Source organism: Coregonus lavaretus, assembly GCF_964263955.1.
Source record: "Coregonus lavaretus genome assembly, chromosome: 15".
NCBI lineage: Eukaryota > Metazoa > Chordata > Actinopteri > Salmoniformes > Salmonidae > Coregonus > Coregonus lavaretus.
Window position 1 is genome coordinate 20,771,160 of NC_140002.1, and position 26,711 is coordinate 20,797,870.

The window sequence follows — 26,711 nt, forward strand, 5'->3', positions numbered from 1 at the left end:
ATTTTCCCAAGTCATATTTTCCAACATCTATACCATATATTTTTCAGAGAGCAACATAGAGCTACATAGAAGAGACATAGGAGGGATTTCATCTGCATGACACTCTTATGTCAGTCTTATGATCTATTCCTCTAATAGGCTATGAAATGGAGCTCACCAATCGTATGGGTCGGATAGACTTGGCTGCCCCATGGTTGCCACCCCAGTACAGAGTGGCAGGATGTTTGCCTTTCTCCAGTATGCACTGCTCTCCACTGAAACATTGCTCGCTATACGCCACCCATCTGAAACACAGCACAGCCCAGAGACAATCAGCACCGCAGAGGCACAGTGAATAGTGAATGACAAAGTCATGTGAAACTATGTGAACTTTAGTTTGTTGGGATTAGGGTTGCATAGGAAGGGTATATTACGGGGAACTACCAGAATTTTGGTAACTTTCAAGTTTTAATTTTAACAGATGACATCTAGTGGCCTCTTTGGGTACTTCAGATTATCACAGGTGTCTGTAATTATCTCTGGACCTCTGTGAGACCTTACCACTTGTAAAATATATAAAATAATGAAATATGATGATTTTAAAATACAAAATAGAATGACAAAGATTTAAAACATTGTCCTAAATATAAACCATCAACTTAGGGAATATCATTGGGATTTAATATTAGGGTTTCAGCATGAAATATCCTTTATATATTTCTTAACACACTTATTTATTTGACTATGTCAATATGTCTTTGTTGTAAATGTTTTGGTGCCAAACTGGTGGCAGTTGTGAAAAAAGTAAATAGTTGGAAGAGATGCAGAGTTAATTTAAAATAATGGCATTGTTGATTAGATAAAAAAAAAAAAATATATATATATATATCTATCTATATATATATATATCTTTAACCATATGGTCTATCCACTAGAAACTAATGGACAATATGGACATATATAAAAAAAAATGAATACTATATATGAATACATTTTTTAAAAAGTTAATCAAGTATAAATTACCAAAGTTACCATAGATTACCTGTTAATTACCACAATTACAGAAGATTCTGGTAACTTTGGTAAATTACAGGTAGCTTTGCAACCCTAGTTAAGATGCACCTCTATTGAGATGTTATTATGACTGGTCTTCTGCAGTGTTGGGGTCAATTCCATTTAACCCTTTACACTCGTGGGAATTGGCCTATATGGAATTGGCCTATATTTCTTACAGAAGAAATATGAAAAGCTTATGCATAAACATGGTAGCAATTGAAAGGGAACAGTTTGGAGATTATGGGAAAATTATTAGACCAAAGTTGAGGACACAACAGTTCACTTGACAAGACTGAATGCAAACATTACACTGTTGATTTTATATTTACTGTATTTTTCGCAGCATTTGTTGATAACAAAATTTGAAAACACTCTGGATACATTCAGTAACATGATAAGACTATTCCTGGGAAATGTGGGGTAGGTGCAACATAAGACAAAAACAATACAAGGGTTTGAGTGAGAGGACTAACTGGTGTCTCCAAGTGGCCACACACCTCTCCAAAGTCTGCACAGTTCCTAAGTAATTTCAATGCATTTTCATGACCAAGAAGTCTTCAGCTATAAGGTGTTTTTGTGAGCTCTCCTAGCTGTGCCGTTGAGGAACTAGAACAAGCACACTTGTAGTTGTTTTGTTTAGAACACAACCCTGCATCCCCGCCATCACACAATTACTGTTGTTGTTAACGCAATCCAAAAACGGCCCATTTTAAATCACATTCTGGGTCAGGTGGGCATCATTTGAATGCTTGTTCTATTGCCAACATGACTAGCTAAGTTATAAAATAGGATATAATAGTGTTAGGCTTTCACAAGGCAAATCAGAGAAATAGATCATAATTTTCTTCACAATCGACAAACATAGGCTCATTCTGTTCAAAACAACCCAGGGTATGACGCCATGTCATCTTGTAACTGTACATCAAACATAGTGATCATAAACGTTGACACTGTACACTGAGTGTACAAGACATGACAGACTGATCAGGTGAATCCAGGTGAAAGCTATGATCTCTTATTGATGTCACATGTTAAATCCACTTCAATCAGTGTAGATGAAGGGGAGGAGACAGGTTAAAGAAGGATTTTTAAGCCTTTAAACAATTGAGACATGGATTGTGTATGTGTGCCATTCAGAGGGCGAATGGGCAAGATAAAATATTTAAGTGCCTTTGAACGGGGTATGGTATTAGGTGCCAGGCACACCGGTTTGAGCGTGTCAAGAACTGCAACGCTGCTGGGTTTTTCACGCTCAACAGTTTCCTGTGTGTATCAAGAAGGGTCCACCACCCAAAGGACATCCAGCCAACTTGACACAACTGTGGGAAACATTGGAGTCAACATGGGCCAGCATCCCTGTGGAATGCTTTCGACACCTTGTAGAGTACATGCTCCGACGAATTGAGACTGTTCTGAGGGCAAAAGGGGATGCAACTCAATATTAGGAAGGTGTTCCTAATGTTTTGTACACTCAGTGTATATGACATGAGTTTTATGATATGGAAATGTGAAGTGCACATTTGGATTCACGGGTGTTTGGCATGCTTGTATGACATCAAAGCTGTATTTATTATAATCCTCAACATCTCATCTTTCAAGATACATTGAGTCCTCTTAATTTACAGCATTTCCTTAACTCAGACATGTGCAAAAGTTGCCCAATTAGCGGGAGGGTAGGGGGCAACTTTTTGTCACGTGCTGTGCTCAAGTTCAGAACGGCTGTCAGTCAAAACCCATACAGAGCTGTGAAGCGCAGAGCCAGAGCTCTGACGTAATTTATAGCGTGTTACTATACAGCCACTGCTTTCCAATTTAGACACTTATCAGTGTCCAAATCTGCAATTTTCAACCCATATACGGGTACGAGTGTAAAGGGCTACATTCAGGAAGTAAACAGAATTTCAGTTTACTTCCTGAATTGACGACAACCCTGGTCCTCTAATTGATACTCACACTCCACTCTTCACACAGAAGGTGGTGGTCTTTTCAGTGGCTCCAGCCTTCTCCAGATCAGGGACGTCCAGATCCAAAATGTCCCTTCTCCCGGCTCCAGGCGAGCTAGTTTCCTCCTGCAGTGAGACTGAGGGCTCTATGAAGTCCTAGCAATGGGAACCATGCAGAAGAGCTCAATGAGTAAGAGACTGCTTTATAAAATAGCTACAACAACTCTTACACTAAAGAAGCCTAGTGCATAAACAGAGTTTATATGAAGAAATGTGGGCTGGTTAACTGTATAGAAACTAGCACAACTGTACAAACCACCTTTATCCAATTCTTATGAAGTTTCCCTTTTTTAGCCTCGAACTGAAAAACTCTACAAGCTGCATTTACATAACTGCTGCATTTAGCTCAGGTAGTAAGCACTAGCCGTAGTGGGAGCTTTACAGAATGGCTGCTGGTGGCTGGTGATTACACGACAGGGTATAGTTGATCAAAAGAGTTGTGCCGCTAACAGCCAGAGGGCACTGGGGTGGAGGTAACTGGAATGCTAATGAACCTGCGGTATGATAGACAGCTAGCAATGAACTCTACCTGTTTAATCCCATTAGAAGCGTAGCCTAACCTATCCTAGCCAGGAGTTTGCTGTTAGAGCGTTTCTACTAGCTAGTGCTTCTGACTGATATCAGGAGGCTAAAATAGACACTTAGACAGTGGTGAGGTGATGGAAAGGGAGTGGAATAGAGGTCTGCTGGCTGTCAACTGGGTTATACCGATGGCTAATATAAAACATTTGGCCTGGTTTCAGACAAATGCTTCTGCCATTGAGAGTTGGAAAACTCACACACACATGCAGGCACACTCATAGACCCCAACACATTTTATTGACTTCCCTCATTCTTTCAAATCAAGTGTAAGCTTTCAGGATAGGCTTTGTACATGTACACATTCCCACATAGGCCACATATACTGAATACACTGTAAATAACCATATTATTAAAATCCCGTAACTTACTGCCTGTAAGAAGCGGAAAGAAAGCAACAGAGGGTGATCGGCTCCACCCAGATCTGCACAGTCACTGTATTCTCCCTCCTCCAGTAAATACTCCCACCCTGTGTAGTCCTCTCCAGTGTAGCCCACCCATCTGTCAAACACATAGGTCACAGGTCAAACCACAGCTAAATATTCTTACCCACACTTATACCAACACAGCTTGAATAGGAGCCTGGGTGTCAATGATATGGTGGTGCTGATAACAGTGTCTTAGCGGTGGATATGCCACTTGAGTTAATGGCAAGGAATGTTTGATTGATTTATTGTTTGATTGATCGTGATTGTTTGGGTTTTTTGAGGTGTTACAATTGAAATGTTATCAGATGTCAGGCGTACCAACCCTCTCTGTAACCAAACACCACACCAAAGCATGCATGCGCACACACACACACACACACACACACTTCCTGTTCTACTTGGCTTATGTTTGCGCAGGGAGGTGAACTACATTTGCTTCATATCACAGTAGAGGTAGCATTCCTGAGTAATCACATGACCAGCAGATTGTGAAACTGTTTGCAGCAGAAAGACACCTTACAAAATCCTCAGTAGAGGTAGCATTCCAGAGTAAGTATGCAGCTTGGCATGAATGCACTTAGTTTCTCCTTCCCTCACTCCGTCCCTCACTCACTCACTCTCTCACTCACAAAAAACAAATGCATGTGGATTCCCAAACAAACAAAACCTTATATTCTCCATAGAAATTGGAATGACATTTAACTAAGAGGGTTTAGACATGTTCATTAATCTGAGTCTATGAGTGAGAGTCCTCGTCTGTCTCCATCAGCTGTGGATGACAGGCAGGCAGACACAAACAGGCAGACAAACAGGAGGGAGGGCAGTGACATGGACTCACACTCCACCAATGACCCGTAGCGACGACACCCCCTTCATCCCAGTCACAGCTCCCAGACTGGGGGTGTGGCCTCCCAGCTCTCTGCCCCGCCCCTGGAAGAGGGGCTGCTCGAATACCAACATCTAAAAAAAAATCACAAACAAAAAACGATATCTCATGCACTTCCTAAATTAATTTACATTCATTATCATTATAATTCAACATCATTGTGCAAATTGAAGTGATTATTTAACTGTATGAGATCGGATGTTTACTGCAGGGAACAGGGGTTTGTGCTTTACTTTCACTATTGATAATGTCTTACCTTAGGATCCAGTGGTCTGCTCACTCTGAGCCCACTCTGTCAGAAAGACACAGAACACAATGAAACCTAACCTTGATGAAAATGAGGCCCAGACGTATATATTTCTGAGACGTTGAGACATAGCCCATTACATTTATGAAATCCTATGGGCCAATTTGGAAATCGAATATAAACTCCTTTCCTGAGTGTACAGCATTGAAATGTAATTGGGCCCAACCCCGACCACAGCCAAGCAGTGTCAGCCACCTCGAAGTGATGCCACCTTGGTGAACCCTTACCATTCTGAGGGGTCTCAGTGACCTCACAGTGGTGACCTGGGGATGACCAATGCCAGGTGTTGTGGAGCCGCCTGGTTCCATAACCGCATAGTTCCCATGGAAACCAGGGCTAGCGTAGGCAAGCCAACTAAGGTGGAAAAACAAGATCAAGGCATTATCAATGAGAGGCCCAGGTAATCTAATCTCACTTGTTTGCTAAGCAGACACGTATGTTACAAGCATCGGGCGTCGCTGATATTGTTTTTAATTTACAGGTAAACATTGTCCATTTATGTGGCACCACATTTATGGCGGCTGCTCAGTTCATTGCTTTATGCATGAAATGTATGCATGGTTGAATGCATGATCAAACACAAATACTTTGTCCACAGTCATACTGTCAGTGTCACTAATCTCCACTACAATAGAAACCACTCATCTTCTCTGTGAGAAGAAAACTATTTTATTGAAAATGTGTTACTATGGAACAACAAAGGAAAATCCCTAACGGAAAAACAATGTTTTTCCCCATAACATTTAAATCACAGTGCAGCTGGCTCGCTTGCTCTTTCTCTTCGCCAATGATGCGAGTGTGTGTTCAGTCTTCAGTCTGTTGCGTGTAGAATATCCTAGCCTATTCTTTGATGATAGGCCCTGCTTTAAAGTTTACTGTGACTTATCAAGACATTTAGTAGAAAGAAAATACATCTACGGCTAGGAATTGACTCCTAAGATTCAGTATTTTTGGAACAGAGGAGACTGATTAGTTTCCGTACCTTCGAAAACACAAACACTTGCATCTTTCATAGCGAGCTAGCGGGGGAAGGAGAGAGAGGGGAGGGGCACAGACGGAGTCAGAACCGTGCACTAGGCCTATCGATCTGCAATCAAAAGCAATTTCTTGGCTCGCAATTTCTTGCAACTTCAGTTGTGGTAGTTGCCGTAGTGTACCCTTACAGTCAAACAAGCATGTTGTAGCCGAGGCGCTTTCAAGGGTATATGACTGCAGTAGATACAACTACATTGCCCAGCCGTAGTGGTCATATATACGTAATAGTTCCATTATTCTGCATTGTGAATTGATGTGATTTTTTCTGATCGTTTTTACATTTACATTTTTGTCATTTAGCAGACGCTCTTATCCAGAGCGACTTACGGAAAACTGATGTTTTAAACCAATGTTTAAACATTAAGCAAAACTGTCAATTTGCCGCATCCCTAATTGCATCATACTTTGGCAGTCAAATTCTGATCCTAAATGTTTTACAATTCTTCAACTGTAAATATGGGTGTGTTTGTAAATACATTTTACAGAGTCTGATGACATGGTCTTTATTGAAGAGTTACCACAATAACTACCACACTACCTCCACCCTGAAGTGAGTCATTATGAAACTTAATTTTAAGTGTTAATTCTGTCACTTCTATTACCACCCTTAAACATTCCTGTACCAAATGTGTGTGCTTTATAAACACACCTGAAAAGAACAGTTTGAGCAGGAAATGCCCTTTCCTAGCAGGTGCATGCTAGAGAGCTGGAGCTCAATGACTCAGCAGAGAACAATCCACCGAAATTCTGTTGAAACAATACGGACGCTGGTTGGCAAGGACACATCTCCTCAATGAGTCATTCCCCCATTGTTTTAGCATTGTTAGTGCTTCCTATTTCAGTTTATATAGCCTGTAGCTCCTAAAGCACCCGCTCAGACAATGGCATTGAGTTCCTCTACAGTTACAGTTACCACTAACAGTCAAGCAACAGGATAGGTCTCCTCACCAGCCAGACTTGACAGTCAGGTTTGACAGGTGGATAGGTCCACCACATGTTCCCAAGCTGTTTACTTCCGAGTTGAAACGTTCCGTGGCTCCTCCTGGCGCTCCGGACGGAAGCAGATGGATTTCTGGAGTGCCGTCATCCTGAACGGTGAGAGAGACACAACAACATTCCCTTAATATGTGGACACATTCCACTACACACAGCTCTATCAATCCTTCTCTATCAGGCCCCACTATAATGCCTAAGGCTGAGAAAGGGGAAGATAGAGGAGAGCATTGAGAGAAAAGGGGGGAGCAGATAGAGGCTAATAGAGAGAGTGACAAAGTCAGAGAAAAGAGGAGAGAATGAGAGAGAGAGAGGGATAGACAGAGAGACCCTGGCCCTCTGCCAAAGCTTCTCAGTGTCCTTCCAGCTGTGTGTTTTTCTGCATCCTCCCCCCTGTTGTCTCCTTAGAGACTACAGCTTGGCTACACTGTTCACTTTACAACTGGTCTCTTTTCTATTTGTAACAGGGACAGGTGAGTGGAAATCTACAGAGAATCGTATTCAAGCCAGGCCATTTAGATGGAGAGGATTTATTAAAACAATGAATGACCTGATTTTTTAAATTTTATTTCACCTTTATTTAACCAGGTAAACCAGTTGAGAACAAGTTCTCATTTACAACTGCGACCTGGCCAAGATAAAGCAAAGCAGTGCGATCAAAAACAACAACACAGAGTTACATAAGGGGTAAAAAAACATAAAGTCAAAAATACAACAGAAAATATATATAGAGTGTGTGCAAATGTAGCAAGTTATGGAGATAAGGTAATAAATAGGCTATAGTGCAAAATAATTACAATTTAGTATTAACACTGGAATGATAGATGTGCAGAAGATGATGTGCAAATAGAAATACTGGGGTACAAATGAGCAAAATAAATTACAATATGGGGATGAGGTAGTTGGATGGGCTAATTTCAGATGGGCTGTGTACAGGTGCAGTGATTGGTAAGGTGCTCTGACAACTGATGCTTAAAGTTAGTGAGGGAGATAAGAGTCTCCAGCTTCAGAGATTTTTGCAGTTCGTTCCAGTCATTGGCAGCAGAGAACTGGAAGGAATGGCGGCCAAAGGAGGTGTTGGCTTTGGGGATGACCAGTGAGATATACCTGCTGGAGCGCATACTACGGGTGGGTGTTGCTATGGTGACCAATGAGCTAAGATAAGGCAGGGATTTGCCTAGCAGTGATTTATAGATGACCTGGAGCCAGTGGGTTTGGCGACGAATATGTAGTGAGGACCAGCCAACAAGAGCGTACAGGTCACAGTAGTGGGTAGTATATGTGGCTTTGGTGACAAAACGGATGGCACTGTGATAGACTACATCCAATTTGCTGAGTAGAGTGTTGGAGGCTATTTTGTAAACGACATCGCCGAAGTCAAGGATCGGTAGGATAGTCAGTTTAACGAGGGCATGTTTGGCAGCATGAGTGAAGGAGGCTTTGTTTGCGAAATAGGAAGTCGATTCTAGATTGAACTTTGGATTGGAGATGCTTAATGTGAGTCTGGAAGGATAGTTTACAGTCTAACCAGACACCTAGGTATTTGTAGTTGTCCACATACTCTAGGTCAGACCCGCCGAGAGTAGTGATTCTAGTCGGGTGGGCGGGTGCCAGCAGCATTCGATTGAAGAGCATGCATTTAGTTTTACTAGTGTTTAAGAGCAGTTGGAGGCTACGGAAGGAGTGTTGTATGGCATTGAAGCTCGTTTGGAAGTTTGTTAACACAGTGTCCAATGAAGGGCCAGATGTATACAAAATGGTGTCGTCTGCGTAGAGGTGGATCTGAGAGTCACCAGCAGCAAGAGCGACATCATTGATATACACAGAGAAAAGAGTCGGCCCGAGAATTGAACCCTGTTGCACCACCATAGAGACTGCCATAGGTCCAGACAACAGGCCCTCCGATTTGACACATTGAACTCCATCTGAGAAGTAGTTGGTGAACCAAGCGAGGCAGTCATTTGAGAAACCAAGGCTATTTAGTCTGCCAATTAGAATGCGGTGGTTGACAGAGTCGAAAGCCTTGGCCAGGTCGATGAAGACGGCTGCACAGTACTGTCTATTATCGATTGCGGTTATAATATCGTTTAGGACCCTGAGCGTGGCTGAGGTGCACCCATGACCAGCTCGGAAACCTATAGAGTGCGACCTGAGGCAAATTGGTAGGTCTAAATAATTGAACCATTGTCTCCCAATAGAAATGTTGGAGGGAAATCACTAATGGCGCATGGCACTGTAATGTCATGGTAATAAATATGCCCACCTTCACTAGTCTTCTGATGGAGCCGATGGTGATTGCGGTGGGCTTGTCCTCTGTCCCCTGGCTGGCCTGCTGCTGACCTGGTTGGTGGCTCAGTACTGTCTCCCCTTCCTCCAGCAGCAGCCCGGGGCCCCGGAACCCCGGCTCCAGGTACAACAGCCAGCTACGACACAAACACACTGTGTGAGCACCCACTTCCATCTCTCTGTCCCTCTCACACACAGACTCTCTCGCTCTCCCTCTCTCTCTTTTTTTCTCTCTCACCCACTCAGCACAAAAAGAGATGCCAGCCACCAACTAACTGACTGCACAGAGCTCACACATAAACAGAGCAAGGGCATTGCCATGGAAACCAGGCCCCACCTTCCCTATTCCTTGGTGACAGAATATAAATAAATAATAATGTATAAAATAAAATCATCCCCTACCAGTACACACACCCAACACATGAACTATAACAGTTGATGATTAAAGTTACATGTTGAAGAGAAGATTACAGCGCTGTGCTGACAGTAATGTAAATCAATCTGGCTCTCACCAATGTTTTTTTTTGTTGAAATATTAAAAGCTGCTTACTAATGCCCCTGAACTACAGGCCCACAGCACACAGTTGGGGGCTTCAATACTTCAATATCCCTGCTGAGACCTGGCCAGAATACTGCCTTTTATCTGAGGATAAACATGCCAACAGTCAACAAATATTGTAGATTCTGAAAATAACACGGGCGGTGTGATATGTGCAGTGTAAACAACACTATCGTGTGTGTGTGTGTGTGTGTGTGTGTGTGTATTTGTGTCGCCAGTAGCCCATAAATAATCTATCTGGATGGTCAGGAACTGCTTTGAAGCGGTAAGAGTCTGTCTATATTGACTCAGACAGACAGCCAGGTCTCTCCTAAATGGTTTAGTGCCTGGTTTCACTGATTATACATCCACCATGAGAGACAGAGATCAATATCGCCTAATAGTATAGGCTGCTGGGGATGAGGCCCAAGGAGGGAGGAAACATCTCCCGAGAAAGTCAAATCCCTCATAATTAGCATGTAGGAGAGTCTTTTTGTGGCTCACGCCTTCACTGATTAACTTGAACTGAATACAAAAAACGTTGAATGACCAACACTCTGGTTGTCCAGAAGTGCCTAGGAATTTGTTGAGTAATGTAGTCTGTCAAAAACCTGTCAAACTTAAATAAGTCAACCTGTAAAGTAGCCCTTGTACTGCAAATCAAAACTAGTTTGGGGAACAACTCTAAGTGGTCCTTCACTGTGGACCGTAGAGGGAACAATACGACCCAAGTCGGTCTGTTAACCTGAGAATTGGATGGAGGAGAACACACACAAACACAACAATGCAGCTACAACGTGACTCACTTCCTTTCTCTCCTCCCCTCTGGTGGACAGGGGAGAGAGCTCCTACTCAAATTGTTGGAAAGCTGCTTTGCTTTTCCCACTTTTTGCTTGGGAAGGCTGGTTTGGTGTAAATAATACAACAGGTCTAGGGCTCTGAAAGGGGGGCTGAGCCAACGCACTAGTACACAAATGGAAGGTGGGTCAATCCATAAAGCATGAGATATTGCGTAAGGCACCAAACTTTCACTAGCGTTGCCGCGCAGAGTCGAGCGAGCCTGCCCTTGAGTGAGTCATTTGACAAAAAGCACACAGCGCCAGAACATGTTCGCAAGACTGAACATTTCTCATTCTGTATCCATTAAATATGAGAGCAGTGTTACAACATAGCCACACAGCTACCAGGCTCTTTTGTACGTGAACCTGCTTTGCCCCTGGCAGAGAGGCACAGAGACATACTGTCATGTGCATTAGTTAAACCTAGTGCAGCATTATATGAGATTAATATGAACAACTAAACTTATGACTAGTATATATTAATACTTTTTAGCTTTTTCATCATTAAATATAAATAAAAGCAACATATTTTTCGAACTGCAGTAGTAAGATGATATGAAGCTGATAGTACATTGATATATGAGAGATTCTTTAGAAATAGTATAGATTTCAATCTATCTATAGTTAGGCCCTCCAAACATTTAAGTATCTGTAATGCCCACTACTCGTTCTCATGGTGCTAATGAAAGAACCTTAACAATGTGGTCAAATGCAGCTGTAAGTGTAAGATCTCTTGCTATGACGAGTTCAATCAAAAGGGTCACTCAGATGGGAGCTGTGTGATAGGGTGGGTTTTATTTGGGGTTTATTTTCTAATTCATCTTGTTTTTTGTTTTACTAGTGTAGCATCAATTGTTGCTTCATAGGTCTGTGCATGTACTATATACAGTGGGGAGAACAAGTATTTGATACACTGCCGATTTTGCAGGTTTTCCTACTTACAAAGCATGTAGAGGTCTGTAATTTTTATCATAGGTACACTTCAACTGTGAGAGACGGAATCTAAAACAAAAATCCAGAAAATCACATTGTATGATTTTTAAGTAATTAATTTGCATTCTATTGCATGATATAAGTATTTGATCACCTACCAACCAGTAAGAATTCTGGCTCTCACAGACCTGTTAGTTTTTCTTTGAGAAGCCCTCCTGTTCTCCACTCATTACCTGTATTAACTGCACCTGTTTGAACTCGTTACCTATATAAAAGACACCTGTCCACACACTCAATCAAACAGACTCCAACCTCTCCACAATGGCCAAGACCAGAGAGCTGTGTAAGGACATCAGGGATAAAATTGTAGACCTGCACAAGGCTGGGATGGGCTACAGGACAATAGGCAAGCAGCTTGGTGAGAAGGCAATAACTGTTGGCGCAATTATTAGAAAATGGAAGAAGTTCAAGATGACGGTCAATCACCCTCGGTCTGGGGCTCCATGCAAGATCTCACCTCGTGGGGCATCAATGATCATGAGGAAGGTGAGGGATCAGCCCAGAACTACACGGCAGGACCTGGTCAATGACCTGAAGAGAGCTGGGACCACAGTCTCAAAGAAAACCATTAGTAACACACTACGCCGTCATGGATTAAAATCCTGCAGCGCACGCAAGGTCCCCCTGCTCAAGCCAGCGCATGTCCAGGCCCGTCTGAAGTTTGCCAATGACCATCTGGATGATCCAGAGGAGGAATGGGAGAAGGTCATGTGGTCCGATGAGACAAAAATAGAGCTTTTTGGTCTAAACTCCACTCGCCGTGTTTGGAGGAAGAAGAAGGATGAGTACAACCCCAAGAACACCATCCCAACCGTGAAGCATGGAGGTGGAAACATCATTCTTTGGGGATGCTTTTCTGTAAAGGGGACAGGACGACTGCACCGTATTGAGGGAAGGATGGATGGGGCCATGTATCGCGAGATCTTGGCCAACAACCTCCTTCCCTCAGTAAGAGCATTGAAGATGGGTTGTGGCTGGGTCTTCCAGCATGACAACGACCCGAAACACACGGCCAGGGCAACTAAGGAGTGGCTCCGTAAGAAGCATCTCAAGGTCCTGGAGCGGCCTAGCCAGTCTCCAGACCTGAACCCAATGGAAAATCTTTGGAGGGAGCTGAAAGTCTGTATTGCCCAGCGACAGCCCCGAAACCTAAAGGATCTGGAGAAGGTCTGTATGGAGGAGTGGGCCAAAATCCCTGCTGCAGTGTGTGCAAACCTGGTCAAGACCTACAGGAAACGTATGATCTCTGTAATTGCAAACAAAGGTTTCTGTACCAAATATTAAGTTCTGATTTTCTGATGTATCAAATACTTATGTCATGCAATAAAATGCTAATTAATTACTTAAAAATCATACAATGTGATTTTCTGGATTTTTGTAAAAATTACAGACCTCTACATGCTTTGTAAGTAGGAAAACTTGCAAAGTCGGCAGTGTATCAAATACTTGTTCTCCCCACTGTATGTACCTTATGTTATTGAAAAGCATGTAAAGATTATCATGTGATATGGACGTGCGCTGACAAAGTATTTGTCCAATGCTGTTTATTCTGCTGATTGATTGAATACATAATAATACTTATTTTGAGAATTTAAAAAAAGTATCTGTAATGCTCATAACATCCCCATTCACTTTTTAAGTAGCAAATAGTGATGACGCCAAGGAGAAGAACTCAAGATCTCAAACTTGGACGAGGCCTTGATTCCCAGTGATGGCAGTGTTTGTGTGGTTTATTATGTAATCCTTATGATTAATAGTGCTACCTCACACTGTGAGTGGGGCAGAGAGCAGCTTGTGGCATTATGATGGAAAATGTAACACATTAAGGTCTGGCGAGGGCAGATTCATCAGCAGACAGGCCTTTTTAATGGGAGCGAACAGCGATGAGTTACCCAATTACTGTCTGTCACAGCCAGCCCAGGAGATTAACCCCCCCCCCCAACACAGTTGGAAGGAACATTATGGAGTCTCAAACAAGATGTTCTGTTCTGACATAAGCTAAAAGTCCTAAGCCTCATGTTCAGTAATAAGGCCCTTCTTCCGTGAGAGTGCATGAGTAAGGCAGGGAGTGGATGAGACAGGGGTATAAGGCCAAAGCAGAGGATGACGCTACAGAAAGGCTGGCTCATTCTGATCCAGGTGGGCTATTTTACAGGGGACTTAATACAAGTTTGACAGATTTTCAGCTACCTGCTTCAACAAACTCTAAGCCTTGATCCGACAGAACTACTTCTGGAAGCCCAGACTGTTGGTCATTCAAAGACTGATCTATAACCTCATAAAGAGCATCCCTTCTGTTTAAGGAGTAAGCAACCTTAAAAGAAGTCCACTTGCTCTAAAGGTCCTCTTACCATCCTCCCAGGACTCGCACCGAGGCACCCTGCGGAAACACCATCCCAGAGTCCTCCTGGTCTCTGTGGATCTCCCGCATCTCCCCAGAGAACGTCACACCATCATAGATGCTCATCTGGAGAAACAGAGTACGTCATTAGGAAACATACAGCAACATGTAGGCTAAATATATGGTAAAATAGATACAGTCTGACAGTCAACCTCCGCAAATGATCTTTAAACTGAATTTGATTTATTGACTCAATACATGGGAACCATACAATAATTCAATGTTTTTCAAAGTTAGATCATATTTGTGTGACAGCTGAACTGTGGTGGTTGGGTGTTGTTTTCATAATTATATTATTACAGCAAGCTTGGTGCGAGTGAACAGTCAGGTTTTAAAAGCCTGAGGAAAAGGGTTTCCAGCATGGAGCAGGGTGCTGAGCAATGTGCAGCTCCCCCGGGACTGCAGTGCAGAAGAAATACCAGCCCGCGCAAAGAAGAACAAGATTGACCTTCACTCAATTTAGAGGCTTTCCTGTTAGTTAACACTATCAACGTTTCCCTCTACTTTGGGAATTGGGATTGAGGCAGCATGGCTTGAAGCGCTGGGCATCTTGTTATGACATGCATTATCTGAATTAGGCCTTCATAATTATACCTACGGAGGAGTGGATTTTATGAAGGAACTTTGAATGTCTTTCAACTTCAGAGAGATGGCTTAACGTTGGACCAGAGCTAGCTAGCTAGATAGCTAACAAGCTTGTATGTGCAGAGCGGCATCAGATTATTATTTTTAAATAATTAATTAATAAATCCAATGTGAAACGTGATAACTCTAGTATCCTTAAATAGCACTGAAAAGGTTAATCCATTCTTCTCTAATAAAAAATATTGCTCCCTAATTTCTGAATCACGCTTGTAATGTCAGTAGGCTACAGTAGACTATGCTTCAGAGGGGGAGGGGCAGGTAGCCTACACACGCACACACACTGGCAAAGATGTTCAGTTGGCAGGCAGACACTGGAAGAAGTTTCTGAGTGACAGAGTGAGGGCTTTGCATAGGTGCTTTGTTGCATTTTTTGTGGGACTGGAAAAAAATAACAGAAACATAAAATAACGTTATTAACCGGTTTCCATGCTTTTAAAATAACGGTTCTGTTCCCGAACAGTTCCCGGGTTCTGATTCTGTTCCTCGAAAATGTTTGTTATTTTCCGGTTTTCGGTTCTGTTCCCTGAACCGGTTCCAACCCCTGGTTTGAATTACTACAGTATCTTTATTTTGTTTGTCTATATACTATGGTATTTACAGTATGCTAATAGCTGCATTCACACATGAAGCAGGAATGTGGCTTTGGACACATCACATCCAAGGTTAGTGTAAACAGAAAAGTTGCTAATCTGATGGTGAAAAGCGATAGATCTCACTAGACATATTTTACTAAAGTAAATCCACCCTTAGTATGCAAAACTAACTACGTAAAAGATTTTGCAGAGCGCATCGGAGTAGGATTCTATTGCATTGACAGGCACAAGTGGTCGCGAGTAGATGTGCTTGTTTTGAGATCAAAGCGAGAGCTGCATGTAGCTGCATTAGACCAGTTATAGCTCATTTCTGGTCAGCAATGGGGGAGTGATTGCTTCCTACATGAGCACAAAACGTGTACATTTCTAGCCATCTTTGAAAAATGTGTCAAGTAAAGAACTTTATATTTTTTATTTATGTCTTTAAAAGGGGCAGTGTTGTATTTTGAGACAGCAGAGGGTAGCATACATTTTGTCTGAATCTCTGTTACATTAATAATGGTATGGGAATAATAATGAATTTTATTTTGTAATGTGGTTTCTTGCATCAAACACAATACAACAACATTTTCAGTCACCTCATTGTCTGAAGGACAAGTGGAAAAAAAGACTAATGGAATGTAGGCCTACATTGAACACCACACATTGGCTGCTACTGTAGGCTGAATAATATAACTGCTATTTCCATGTTAAAATGTTATGGGATGCATTTTCTCCATTGTCTTTTAATGGTAGCCCACTCTGGTAGGCTTAGATTATGATCAAATAGCCACAGTTGCCTACTTTGCCACTGTTAAAACTAGAACTTCAAGCGGGTACAGCCTCAGTGTTCACAGTAAACGGGCACCGGAAGTTGCACAGAATTTTCACAACGTCCAAGTTTGCGCTCAGCAGACCTGAAATTTGCTCAATACCCCAAGAAATATGAGGTAACATTGGTGCTGAGTGACTATGCCTGAGGCCCCCAACACATTTCTGATGACAGAAAGGGAGAGAGGAGGGGGGGCCAAGGAGGAGGGAAGGGTGTCGTTAATCCCCTAACCAGCCCACAAGATGCCCCAAGCAGTCATTATAGAGCACAGCCTCTTCTATAATTAACACCCTGTGTTTTTTCATATTTTTTCACTCCTAACAGCCTACGAGACTCTGCCTGCTTTCATACTGCTTTAATTCCAAGTCTTGATAGTTTTGCTGCTTTGCTCCCTTTGTTTCCTCCTTGATAACAAATACTTTTTCAACGCGGCTAATAGAACAGAAAACCGTGGTTGTGCGGTTGCAAAGCAATTCCATTAGTGATTGTGTGAAACAACAATGCAGACAAAACCCCTGGCACTCAGTGCTTTGTTCACTGCCTGTGTTGTGAGCCTATAAGCTTCATAATCTATGTAAAACCGCATACAAGTTGTTTGTAGGAAAAACCCATTCCTGATTTGCTTGGTTTGGATAAAACAATTGACATATACAGTGCTAGACCACAGGAATATTAATGTGATTGTGCTCCAAGTTCCTGACTCACTGTTGCATTCAGCTCTCAAGGCTGTAGACTATCATTATAGTGCTTTAGAAGAGATCCACACTCCTCTGTACAGATTCTGAGAAACTACAGCCCTCGACAGCAGATGAGATAGCCTTTTACAACAATTAATAGGCTGTTGCATAATCGCAATCTCATCTCCATTTATGACAGGCCTTAGGAAGAGATTCAACTGAAAAGATGAGTTGCTGCCCTACTTTCTGCAGCCTGAGGTATCATTAACTAATGAAAGAGAAATGTTCTGTCCAGCTCAAAGGCAGTCTGGCATCTCCAATCTATTCAGCAGCACAGCAATTAGGAGGCAGACTGCCTAAAACATTAAGACAGTCATTAAGATGAGATCAGAAATTAGCACGACAGTGAGAAAGTAGAGGACTCATGTAATACATGTGATCTCACCAGCGTAGGCCTTGGGATGACCTTCCCATAACTCCAATTTCCCCCCTGAAATGATATCAACAGGGGTCAAATATTAACATATATTAGTTCTAAATGTCAGGCTGCATAACTAGCTTTTAATATAATATTATTGAATAAAAATGTCAGTTGCTGTTGAACTTACCATGTCAGTTGCTGTTGATGAACAGTTGTTATCACTGAGGCACGGAACGAGTTTGGCATGATGTTTACTGTTGTCATTGTCAGGCTCTGGCAACACTGGCTGCACTGATTTCAAATACTGATACATGGGTGAATCTGCAGGCTTTTGGATTGTAATCCGAGGGGTGGAAAGATTCTTCACGTCCTTCGTTGGATCCCCATCTCGAGGTCCCATAGTGAATAAATCAGTAGGAAGTGTCAGAGAGCTTGGGCCCTCCTGCTTGCTGCTTTGGTCTCCATCCATTCCCTGGCCATCCCCCTCCTCAGCCTCCGCCTGGCCCCTGTTGAAAAAGTCCCATAGGGGGCGCCGTAGAGGAGGGGTGGAGGGCTCCTCTGAGCCTGCGTCTGTGTCGGAGTAGCCGCTGGACTGCAGGCGCTCGCTGACTGACTGCAGCAGGGACAGGATGGACAAGGAGGAGGATGAGGCTACCTGCTCCATCCCCACACCTCCACTCAGACTCCTCAGCTCCTCTGTGGCTGGGGGCACCATGAGGCCCCTGTCCTCCTGCGACAGGCCCCCCTCCGCCACCTCCTCGCCACGAAGACTGTCCTCCTCCACGATGGGAGACAGGGAGAAAGGGTAGGCCTTGACCCGCCGCGCCGTGGGGCTCAGCATGGGGCCTGTGTCATTGACGAACACCGCATCCGTCTCCTCCTCCTCGTCGATGATGGAGAAACCACTCGTCTCCATGTCGTGGAAGGCAAGCTGGGGGACGGGGAGGAGAGGTTCCAGGCCTGGGGCTCTCCGGCCTCCTGTAGTATGGAGCCCAGCTAGCCTGATGCCCAGGTCCTGGTGAAACCCTGCCACAGCTGCTGCTGCTGAACCTGCACCACTGTGTCCCGGTGTCTCTGAGTCCTGACTCTGCTGCTGCTGAGAGACGTCGCATCGATACGCGCTCACCGAGCTCCACTGTGGCCTGTCCTCGTTACTGGAGTCAGGGGCTGAATTAGACACAAGGCCCTCTGAGGTGCTCAGGTCCTTGGGAAGTCTCCTTGAAAAAGAGGGGTGCACGCTGATGGTGCCTGTTGGTCTGCTGTCAGCCTCATCTTCTTCACCCCCAGAGTCAGAGCCCTCTGAGAACACAGAGGCTAAGTAAGTCTCAACCAGTACTAAGCTTTGATCCCCACTGACCGGGATGTCATTCAGCCCATTGGTCTCAGTCTGAGGAACTTTCAATGTTATTTCAGGACCGTTCTCTTGGCCTTCATCATAAAGAGTTATACAGGCAATAGGCTTCTGACTTATAGCATGTCTGACTTGAGATGGTTCTAGTGAGTTGTGGGTGTGTTTTGGTCTGACTGACATGAGGTCTGCCTCAGAATTGCCCTTAGCTTCATATTTGGAACTTTTCCTAAGCAGATCAGGCTCAGGAAATGCTGTTTGGTTTCTCAGGTAAGTATTGTCATTCAGAGTGCTGTTGAGCTTATTGGGACTTTCCGAGGTATTGGACACAGAAACATGACCATATTGAGCATTACAGTCTTGTTTAGGACTATGTCTATTGCTTTCGATATCATCTTTGGCTACGTGGACTGCGCCGTCTCCGACCTGTGTTCCTTTAACGCCTAGCACCTCGTTACAACCATTGTCCCCTAAAGTGCCGAGCACTTGATCTTTGTTTTCATTAGTTTTCCCTGAGACAGACTCATACTCATGACTCGCTCTCATTACTTGAATAATATCTCCGTCATCACCATAGAGACCTGGTTTCTCTAAGGACACTCCACCGCCCAAGAGAGGCAACACATCTCTCTGGTGCTTATCGCCACTGTATACAGATTCAATAGGATCATTTAGCTGGGAATCCTCTTCCCCTTGCGGCTGCTCATTAGCTTTAGCATCCATTAGCCGTTGACCTTTGATAAGTAGCTGGTGACCAGTGCCTTGGGTCCCCTCGGCACAGTGTTCTCCCTGCCTGTGGTCTGAGACACCGATGGTTGGGGCACTGCTCTCACAGGCCGGCCCAGGGCTGCTCCTGATGTCAGTGTCCGAGCCTGCGATAGACTCGTACCCCGAGGAGGGGGTGGACCTGGGGCCCTCCGCCAGAGGGTTGGGGTTTAATGAGAGAGTCTGTTCTGCCGGGATGGCTGATGGGTGTCTGTCATCCCCTGTCTCTGAAGGCCCTACCTCCTCCAGCTTATCTGGCTCGAAGGACCGATCCACACCCTCCTCCTCCTCCTCTCTGCCTACGGGTAGGACCAGGTAAGTCTCCTCACTGGCCTTCTGGATCACTTTACCCTCCTCCAACTCAGAGGATTCGATTTTCTCCAGGGCCGCTAGAGCATTAATCAGAATGTTATCCACCATCATTTTAGACTCCAAATGAAGGGCCTCCTCAAACAGATCGTCTGGAGGACCAACGTCCCCCTCCTCCTTCCCTGACTCAAAGCAGTGCAGTCCAGCACCAGGGCCTGAATTCAGTGCATCACCAGAATCTGAGTGCCTGGTTGCTGGCATGAGTCCCTGGCTTTCGGTCGCTGATAAAAGCAAGGCAGAAGGTGAAATGGGATGCGGAGCCAGCTGGCCTCCATCTCCATCGGAAACAGCGGCAGGCAGATGTGTGTGCTGTGCAGTCCCCCCGGCGCCTGGCCACGCAGCAGCAGCAGCAGCAGCAAATGAAGGTGACCCAGTCTGAAAACAGTGTGCAGATAAGGTTTCTGTCTGCTCACTCAGCCCTGTGTCTCTGTCCCCGTCTGTGTCCCTGTCAGTGTCCTCGCTGGCCATCTCCGTATGAGTAATTTTATCCCGTGGGCTCTGCTCTACACTGTGGGTCTCACTGACTGCTGTACTAGTCCCGGCATCAGCAGAGTCCTCTGTGGGTGCAGGAGGGGGGCCTGTGACGGATCCAACCCCAGAGAGAGAATCGTTGGCCTGGCCTCCTACAGTAGCCAGGTCTGTCTCTCCGAGTAAAGGGAAGGCACTTTGACTCCCAGCCCTTTCTGCTGTATGTGTTGTTAGTGGAATGTGACTAGACTCAGGTCCAGTTGGACCCAAAACAGCGGAGTCTGTTTCGGAAGTCCAAGCTCCTCGCTCATTGGTTTCTGAGGTTGGAGCTCCAATCTGATTGGTCGATACAGTCTGAATGTCCCTCTGCTTTGAAATGGCAAGTTCTAAAGTGGAGGGTGTCACCCCACCCAAGGGGCTGCCCTCCACACCTGAGGTGGGGCATTCTACCTGCAACTGGTGCCTCCGCCTCATCCTGCGTTTGTCCCTCTGGCCACGGTATGTCCCGTACGTCACCACAGGCGGACAGGCCAGGGCCAGACGCCGCTGATGCTCGTCCACCGCCGCCTCAACTTCGCTCAACGGGCTGCTGTCTGCCGCTGCTTCGCCCTCTCGGCATCCTCCCCTGTGGCCTTTCGCCTGCGTCTCCTCCAAGGCTCTGATCCTAATACACAGAGAGACAAGGTGAATAAGAATACAGCCAAGGACACACATATTCCCTCAGTGCTTCTTTGGGTGAGGAGAGGGGGGTTAGGTGATTCATACACATATAAGCAGTGTTGTGTAAAAAGCAGCCACTCATACAGCAGTTCAAGAACTTCCTCATCAAATATTCATCCACAGCTACTGGACAAAGACGCCCCAGGGCAATGCATAGATCTACCAGCTTTGACACCCCACAACCAGCACCCTTTCCTTTCCCCTCACCTCCCCCCATCTTAATCCTTCAAAGGGCTTGATGAGAAATCAAACAGTACAATGCTTCAAAAAAGATAATGGTGTTCAGGAGGAAAATTACTTTTTCAAGGCTGTTACCTTCCAAACACAATGGTGCACAGTGTTTTCAATTAGCCTCCTGCCTGGAAACACACATCAAATAATTACAGCCATTACAATGACCTCCTGCACCCTCTGTTAGTACAAAGCAGCTCACAGCAACTTTCCTTCATCCTCACCCCAACCCACCCACCTTGTGTTCAACTGACACACCAACGTTGGCGATTGACTTTGGTTTGTTTATTGATTGTAGCCTGTGTATGTGTGAGAGAAACAAACTACAGGGGTGATAAATGCAGGTACCTCAACAGAGTAAATTAGTAATGAAGAGTGCTGATGCCAGTGGTTCTGTTAATAAAAATGTATCTAAGATTAACTCTGTAATCAATGTCATTCATCTAAATAAAGCTGGTAGCATTTTAAGGTTGAAAAGAGCACAAAACAGCAGGCGGGTATTCAGTTTAAGAATTCACCTTATTGGATGAGTCAGTCAGAGTCATGAGGTGATGGTATAAGGGGGTTATTTTGGTTGATTTGCACCATGTTTTCATGACGTTACCCCGCAACTAAAAAATAGGTTTATACCCCAAAAGACATCTTGTCATCTTGTCACAATAAAACACTTCAGTGGGTCCTTGCACATAATGAAAATAAGAAACCCCATTGCAGCCAGTTCGAATACAAGTAGCGTTATTTATAGATAGATATTTCCTTGTAGCTCTATTCATCACCATCAGTTATTCTTAAAAATATACACTGCTCAAAAAAATAAAGGGAACACTTAAACAACACAATGTAACTCCAAGTCAATCACACTTCTGTGAAATCAAACTGTCCACTTAGGAAGCAACACTGATTGACAATAAATGTCACATGCTGTTGTGCAAATGGAATTGACAACAGGTGGAAATTATAGGCAATTAGCAAGACACCCCCAATAAAGATGTGGTTCTGCAGGTGGTGACCACAGACCACTTCTCAGTTCCTATGCTTCCTGGCTGATGTTTTGGTCACTTTTGAATGCTGGCGGTGCTTTCACTCTAGTGGTAGCATGAGACGGAGTCTACAACCCACACAAGTGGCTCAGGTAGTGCAGCTCATCCAGGATCGCACATCAATGCGAGCTGTGGCAAGAAGGTTTGCTGTGTCTGTCAGCGTAGTGTCCAGAGCATGGAGGCGCTACCAGGAGACAGGTCAGTACATCAGGAGACGTGGAGGAGGCCGTAGGAGGGCAACAACCCGGCAGCAGGACCGCTACCTCCGCCTTTGTGCAAGGAGGAGCAGGAGGAGCACTGCCAGAGCCCTGCTAAATGACCTCCAGCAGGCCACAAATGTGCATGTGTCTGCTCAAACGGTCAGAAACAGACTCCATGAGGGTGGTATGAGGGCCCGACATCCACAGGTGGGGGTTGTGCTTACAGCCCAACACCGTGCAGGACGTTTGGCATTTGCCAGAGAACACCAAGATTGGCAAATTCGCAACTGGCGCCCTGTGCTCTTCACAGATGAAAGCAGGTTCACACTGAGTACATGTGACAGACGTGACAGAGTCTGGAGACGCCGTGGAGAACGTTCTGCTGCCTGCAACATCCTCCAGCATGACCGGTTTGGCGGTGGGTCAGTCATGGTGTGGGGTGGCATTTCTTTGGGGGGCCGCACAGCCCTCCATGTGCTCGCCAGAGGTAGCCTGACTGCCATTAGGTACCGAGATGAGATCCTCAGACCCCTTGTGAGACCATATGCTGGTGCGGTTGGCCCTGGGTTCCTCCTAATGCAAGACAATGCTAGACCTCATGTGGCTGGAGTGTGTCAGCAGTTCCTGCAAGAGGAAGGCATTGATGCTATGGACTGGCCCGCCCGTTCCCCAGACCTGAATCCAATTGAGCACATCTGGGACATCATGTCTCGCTCCATCCACCAACGCCACGTTGCACCACAGACTGTCCAGGAGTTGGCGGATGCTTTAGTCCAGGTCTGGGAGGAGATCCCTCAGGAGACCATCCGCCACCTCATCAGGAGCATGCCCAGGCGTTGTAGGGAGGTCATACAGGCACGTGGAGGCCACACACACTACTGAGCCTCATTTTGACTTGTTTTAAGGACATTACATCAAAATTGGATCAGCCTGTAGTGTGGTTTTCCACTTTAATTTTGAGGGTGACTCCAAATCCAGACCTCCATGGGTTGATAAATTTGATTTCCATTGATAATTTTTGTGTGATTTTGTTGTCAGCACATTCAACTATGTAAAGAAAAAAGTATTTAATAAGACTATTTCATTCATTCAGATCTAGGATGTGTTGTTTAAGTGTTCCCTTTATTTTTTTGAGCAGTGTATATCTCCAGCTTGACTGCTCAAAAAAGCCTTTGGTATAACAACGACAATGTCTAATTGGATTCTCCAAGAGGACTATAAATACAGTACATTGACAAGGAGCTGATTGTTAGTCTGTAGCGTTGTCTTGATGGCTTTCAGTTTTCAGACTCCAAGGCCCCAGGGACATCAGTGCGTCGTAACAGCTCCCCACAGGACACCATATACCAACTTTGGCTTTGACGCATCACAAAAAGGGGCCCAGGTAGATGACTTTTATAGATGGTTGGTTGAGCCACAAAATATGAGTCACTGTGTGTATGATGAGGTGTGTGCCACAGGAGGAGAGGAGACTTTGGGCCAAAAACATGACACTGACTTGTGACCTACAGTATATATTATATTTCACCTACAGTTCTACCATGTACGTTTACTTTTCCTTTTGGAAAGTTACAGGTCTCAAACTTGTTAAAGGGTGTGAACCACTCACGCCACTTGAGTGTAACAGCATGTTATCCAATGACTGTGCGACTCTTGTCTCTCTCTGCACCTTAGCATATTGAAATAGATCTGTGGTCAATACAGTGCAAAGGGATGTCAAAGCACTAATCAGTGTCGAGAAGGGAAGCCAGGCTGGCTCATTCCTGCAACTTAGCCATGCTCCCACTTCCTGCTCACCAGCCAAATGGCTGAAACCATTCCAACCAGTGATGCTCTTCCAGCCCTGCCAGCATCTCGGACACACAGGGACGAATCATTACCAACATTTCCCCTCTACATGCTGTGCTGTGTGAAAGAGTGTGAGGACCTCTGTGTGTGTGTGTGTGTGTGTGTATATGTGTGTATATGTGTGTGTGTGAGTGAGAGAGAGAGAGCACGTAGGCACGCTCTAGTGTCAAATGATCTAGATTCCTGTCAGTGTTTCCATGCGTCGTCTCCCCACCCTGACTTAGCACCAGTAACTGACTGGCTTCCAGGAGGGCTTAGCTAGAGCGAGAGCCAGATGCCTCCCTCCTCCACCACACACACACACCCGCACGAATGCACACGCACACACACACACACACACCATAACCAGTCTCCACCCTAGCCTACACTGGACAATTATCCTGCTCCCTCTGTCTTCCTATACACACACCCAGCCTACATATTACCACGGCTCAATGACAGACCCGGCAGAACCACAAGAAACCACTGTCAAAGAATGTAGCCCTGTAAGATTTGTGCTCTAAAATAAGTTACTAGTAAATCTCCTATGGTAAGGCTTTCAAAGGCATGCTCAACCTTCAGAAGTCAATTGCTCTTGTGTTTTTAGTCTTGAGGTAACAAAACATTTACAGTGCCTTCAGAAAGTATTCATACCCCTTTACTTATTCCACATTTTGTTGTGTTACAGCCTGAATTTAAAATGAATTAATCTTCTCTGATTGATTGAGAGATTTAAGGGGCTATCATCGTTAAGTAACATAATTAAGGCTGTCCCCGACTAAAAAATATATTGGTCAACAAAGAGTCTTCCTTTCCTTCGACCAATCGATTGGTTGAAATTTAAAAATGTGTATTTTTTCATATATAGATACATCCTATTTGTTTTAATCAAATCAACTATATGCACTGAGCTTGTCTGATGCTGTAAGCGAACTGTTTGATTAAATAATTAAGACACAAATGACTAGAGGGAGTCTGACCGCAATTGATTTGATTGTGCCGGGCCTGGCTCAGACTTGTGTTTTTAAAAAAAGACAGCGAGTGACTAGCACCCATTGTTTCTCTTTCCTTCTTGCTGCAGCGAACACCACGGAACATCGACAGTGTCCGTGTTGCTGAAGCTGCAACATAAAAACAGCCATTTCTGACTGAAAAGTTGTTACCAAAAAACATTCCCTATTCTCTCAACCCTTGCTCTCTGTATGCATCGCATGCACGTGACCAATAGGGCCTGACCTATGACATATCATAATCACATCAATAAACTGGTTATAAACAAACTCTGAACACAGTAACACATGTGACAGCAAAATGGATGCAGAGGACGTGACAAATAAACTCGAAACGGGGGAATGTTTACTGGTTGCTCAGGAGGTAAAGAGGAAGTCAGATGTGTGGAATAAATTTGACTAGTTGTAGAAAATACTGGAGATCAAGAAAAAGGTAAGGAACAAGCGCTGCGTGCATATTATGTGTGCCAAATAGGTGCTGTTAGATTTCAATAGGCTATACTTTTTCTGACCGTTTGGAACAATGTAAACACTAAATCAATTATAAGCGTGCCAGAGAGTCTGTTGTAACGTTTCTTTGTTTTTTGTAAAGCCTTTATTACAGCAAAGACTAAAAACAGTCATATTGATTCGTAAATGCATTTTCCGAAATGGAGCGGTTTAGGCCTATTAATTGTTTACGCTAATTAGGCCTATTCAATAGTCGCTTTGTTATTTTATTTTCAAACTAAAATGCTTGATTGCATTTCAAATCAGGTAGGTAGCTTAGTGGTTAAGAGCGTTGTGCCAGTAACCGAAAGGTCGCTGGTTCTAATCCCTGAGCCGACTAGGTGAAAAATCTGTCGATGTACCCTTGAGCAAGGCACTTAACCCTAATTGATCCTGTAAGTCGCTCTGGATAAGAGGGACTGCTAAATGACTAAAATGTAATAAATGACTCGTATGCTGTGTGGTGACATGAACTAATAAATGATAGATTGATACAGTAGCCTATATAAGTATTGAAATATAGGCCTAAGTAAGTTACGGTATTAAGACTAAACAGGATGCGCTTTTAAGCCTACAGCTCGATGGTGGTTATACAAAGCTGCTATACTAAACCTACTAATGATAATGACATTACTTATTATTATAATGATGATCATATTAATAATAGTAATAAGAAGAAGGAGATCAAGGAAAAAGGAGGGTTATTATTATTATAAATATCATTTTTTGGACAATTTGGAACACTAAATAAATTATAAATAATACCAGAGAGGC

At 44.2% G+C, this 26,711-nt stretch overlaps 1 protein-coding gene across 1 annotated transcript in view; it reads right to left on the minus strand.

Moving 5' to 3' along the window:
* Positions 1 to 26,711, minus strand: part of LOC311143214 (uncharacterized protein) — a 77,495-nt gene that overhangs the window by 15,933 nt on the left and 34,851 nt on the right. The window contains exons 4-14 of the mRNA XM_084179015.1: positions 17,658 to 21,084; positions 17,495 to 17,539; positions 14,274 to 14,389; positions 9,530 to 9,689; positions 7,222 to 7,361; positions 5,466 to 5,592; positions 5,188 to 5,223; positions 4,884 to 5,005; positions 3,989 to 4,118; positions 2,989 to 3,134; positions 158 to 284 (exon numbers count right to left, since the gene is read on the minus strand). Coding sequence (XP_084035141.1) covers positions 158 to 284; positions 2,989 to 3,134; positions 3,989 to 4,118; positions 4,884 to 5,005; positions 5,188 to 5,223; positions 5,466 to 5,592; positions 7,222 to 7,361; positions 9,530 to 9,689; positions 14,274 to 14,389; positions 17,495 to 17,539; positions 17,658 to 21,084 — 4,576 coding nt within the window. The remainder of the gene's footprint in view (positions 1 to 157; positions 285 to 2,988; positions 3,135 to 3,988; positions 4,119 to 4,883; positions 5,006 to 5,187; positions 5,224 to 5,465; positions 5,593 to 7,221; positions 7,362 to 9,529; positions 9,690 to 14,273; positions 14,390 to 17,494; positions 17,540 to 17,657; positions 21,085 to 26,711) is intronic.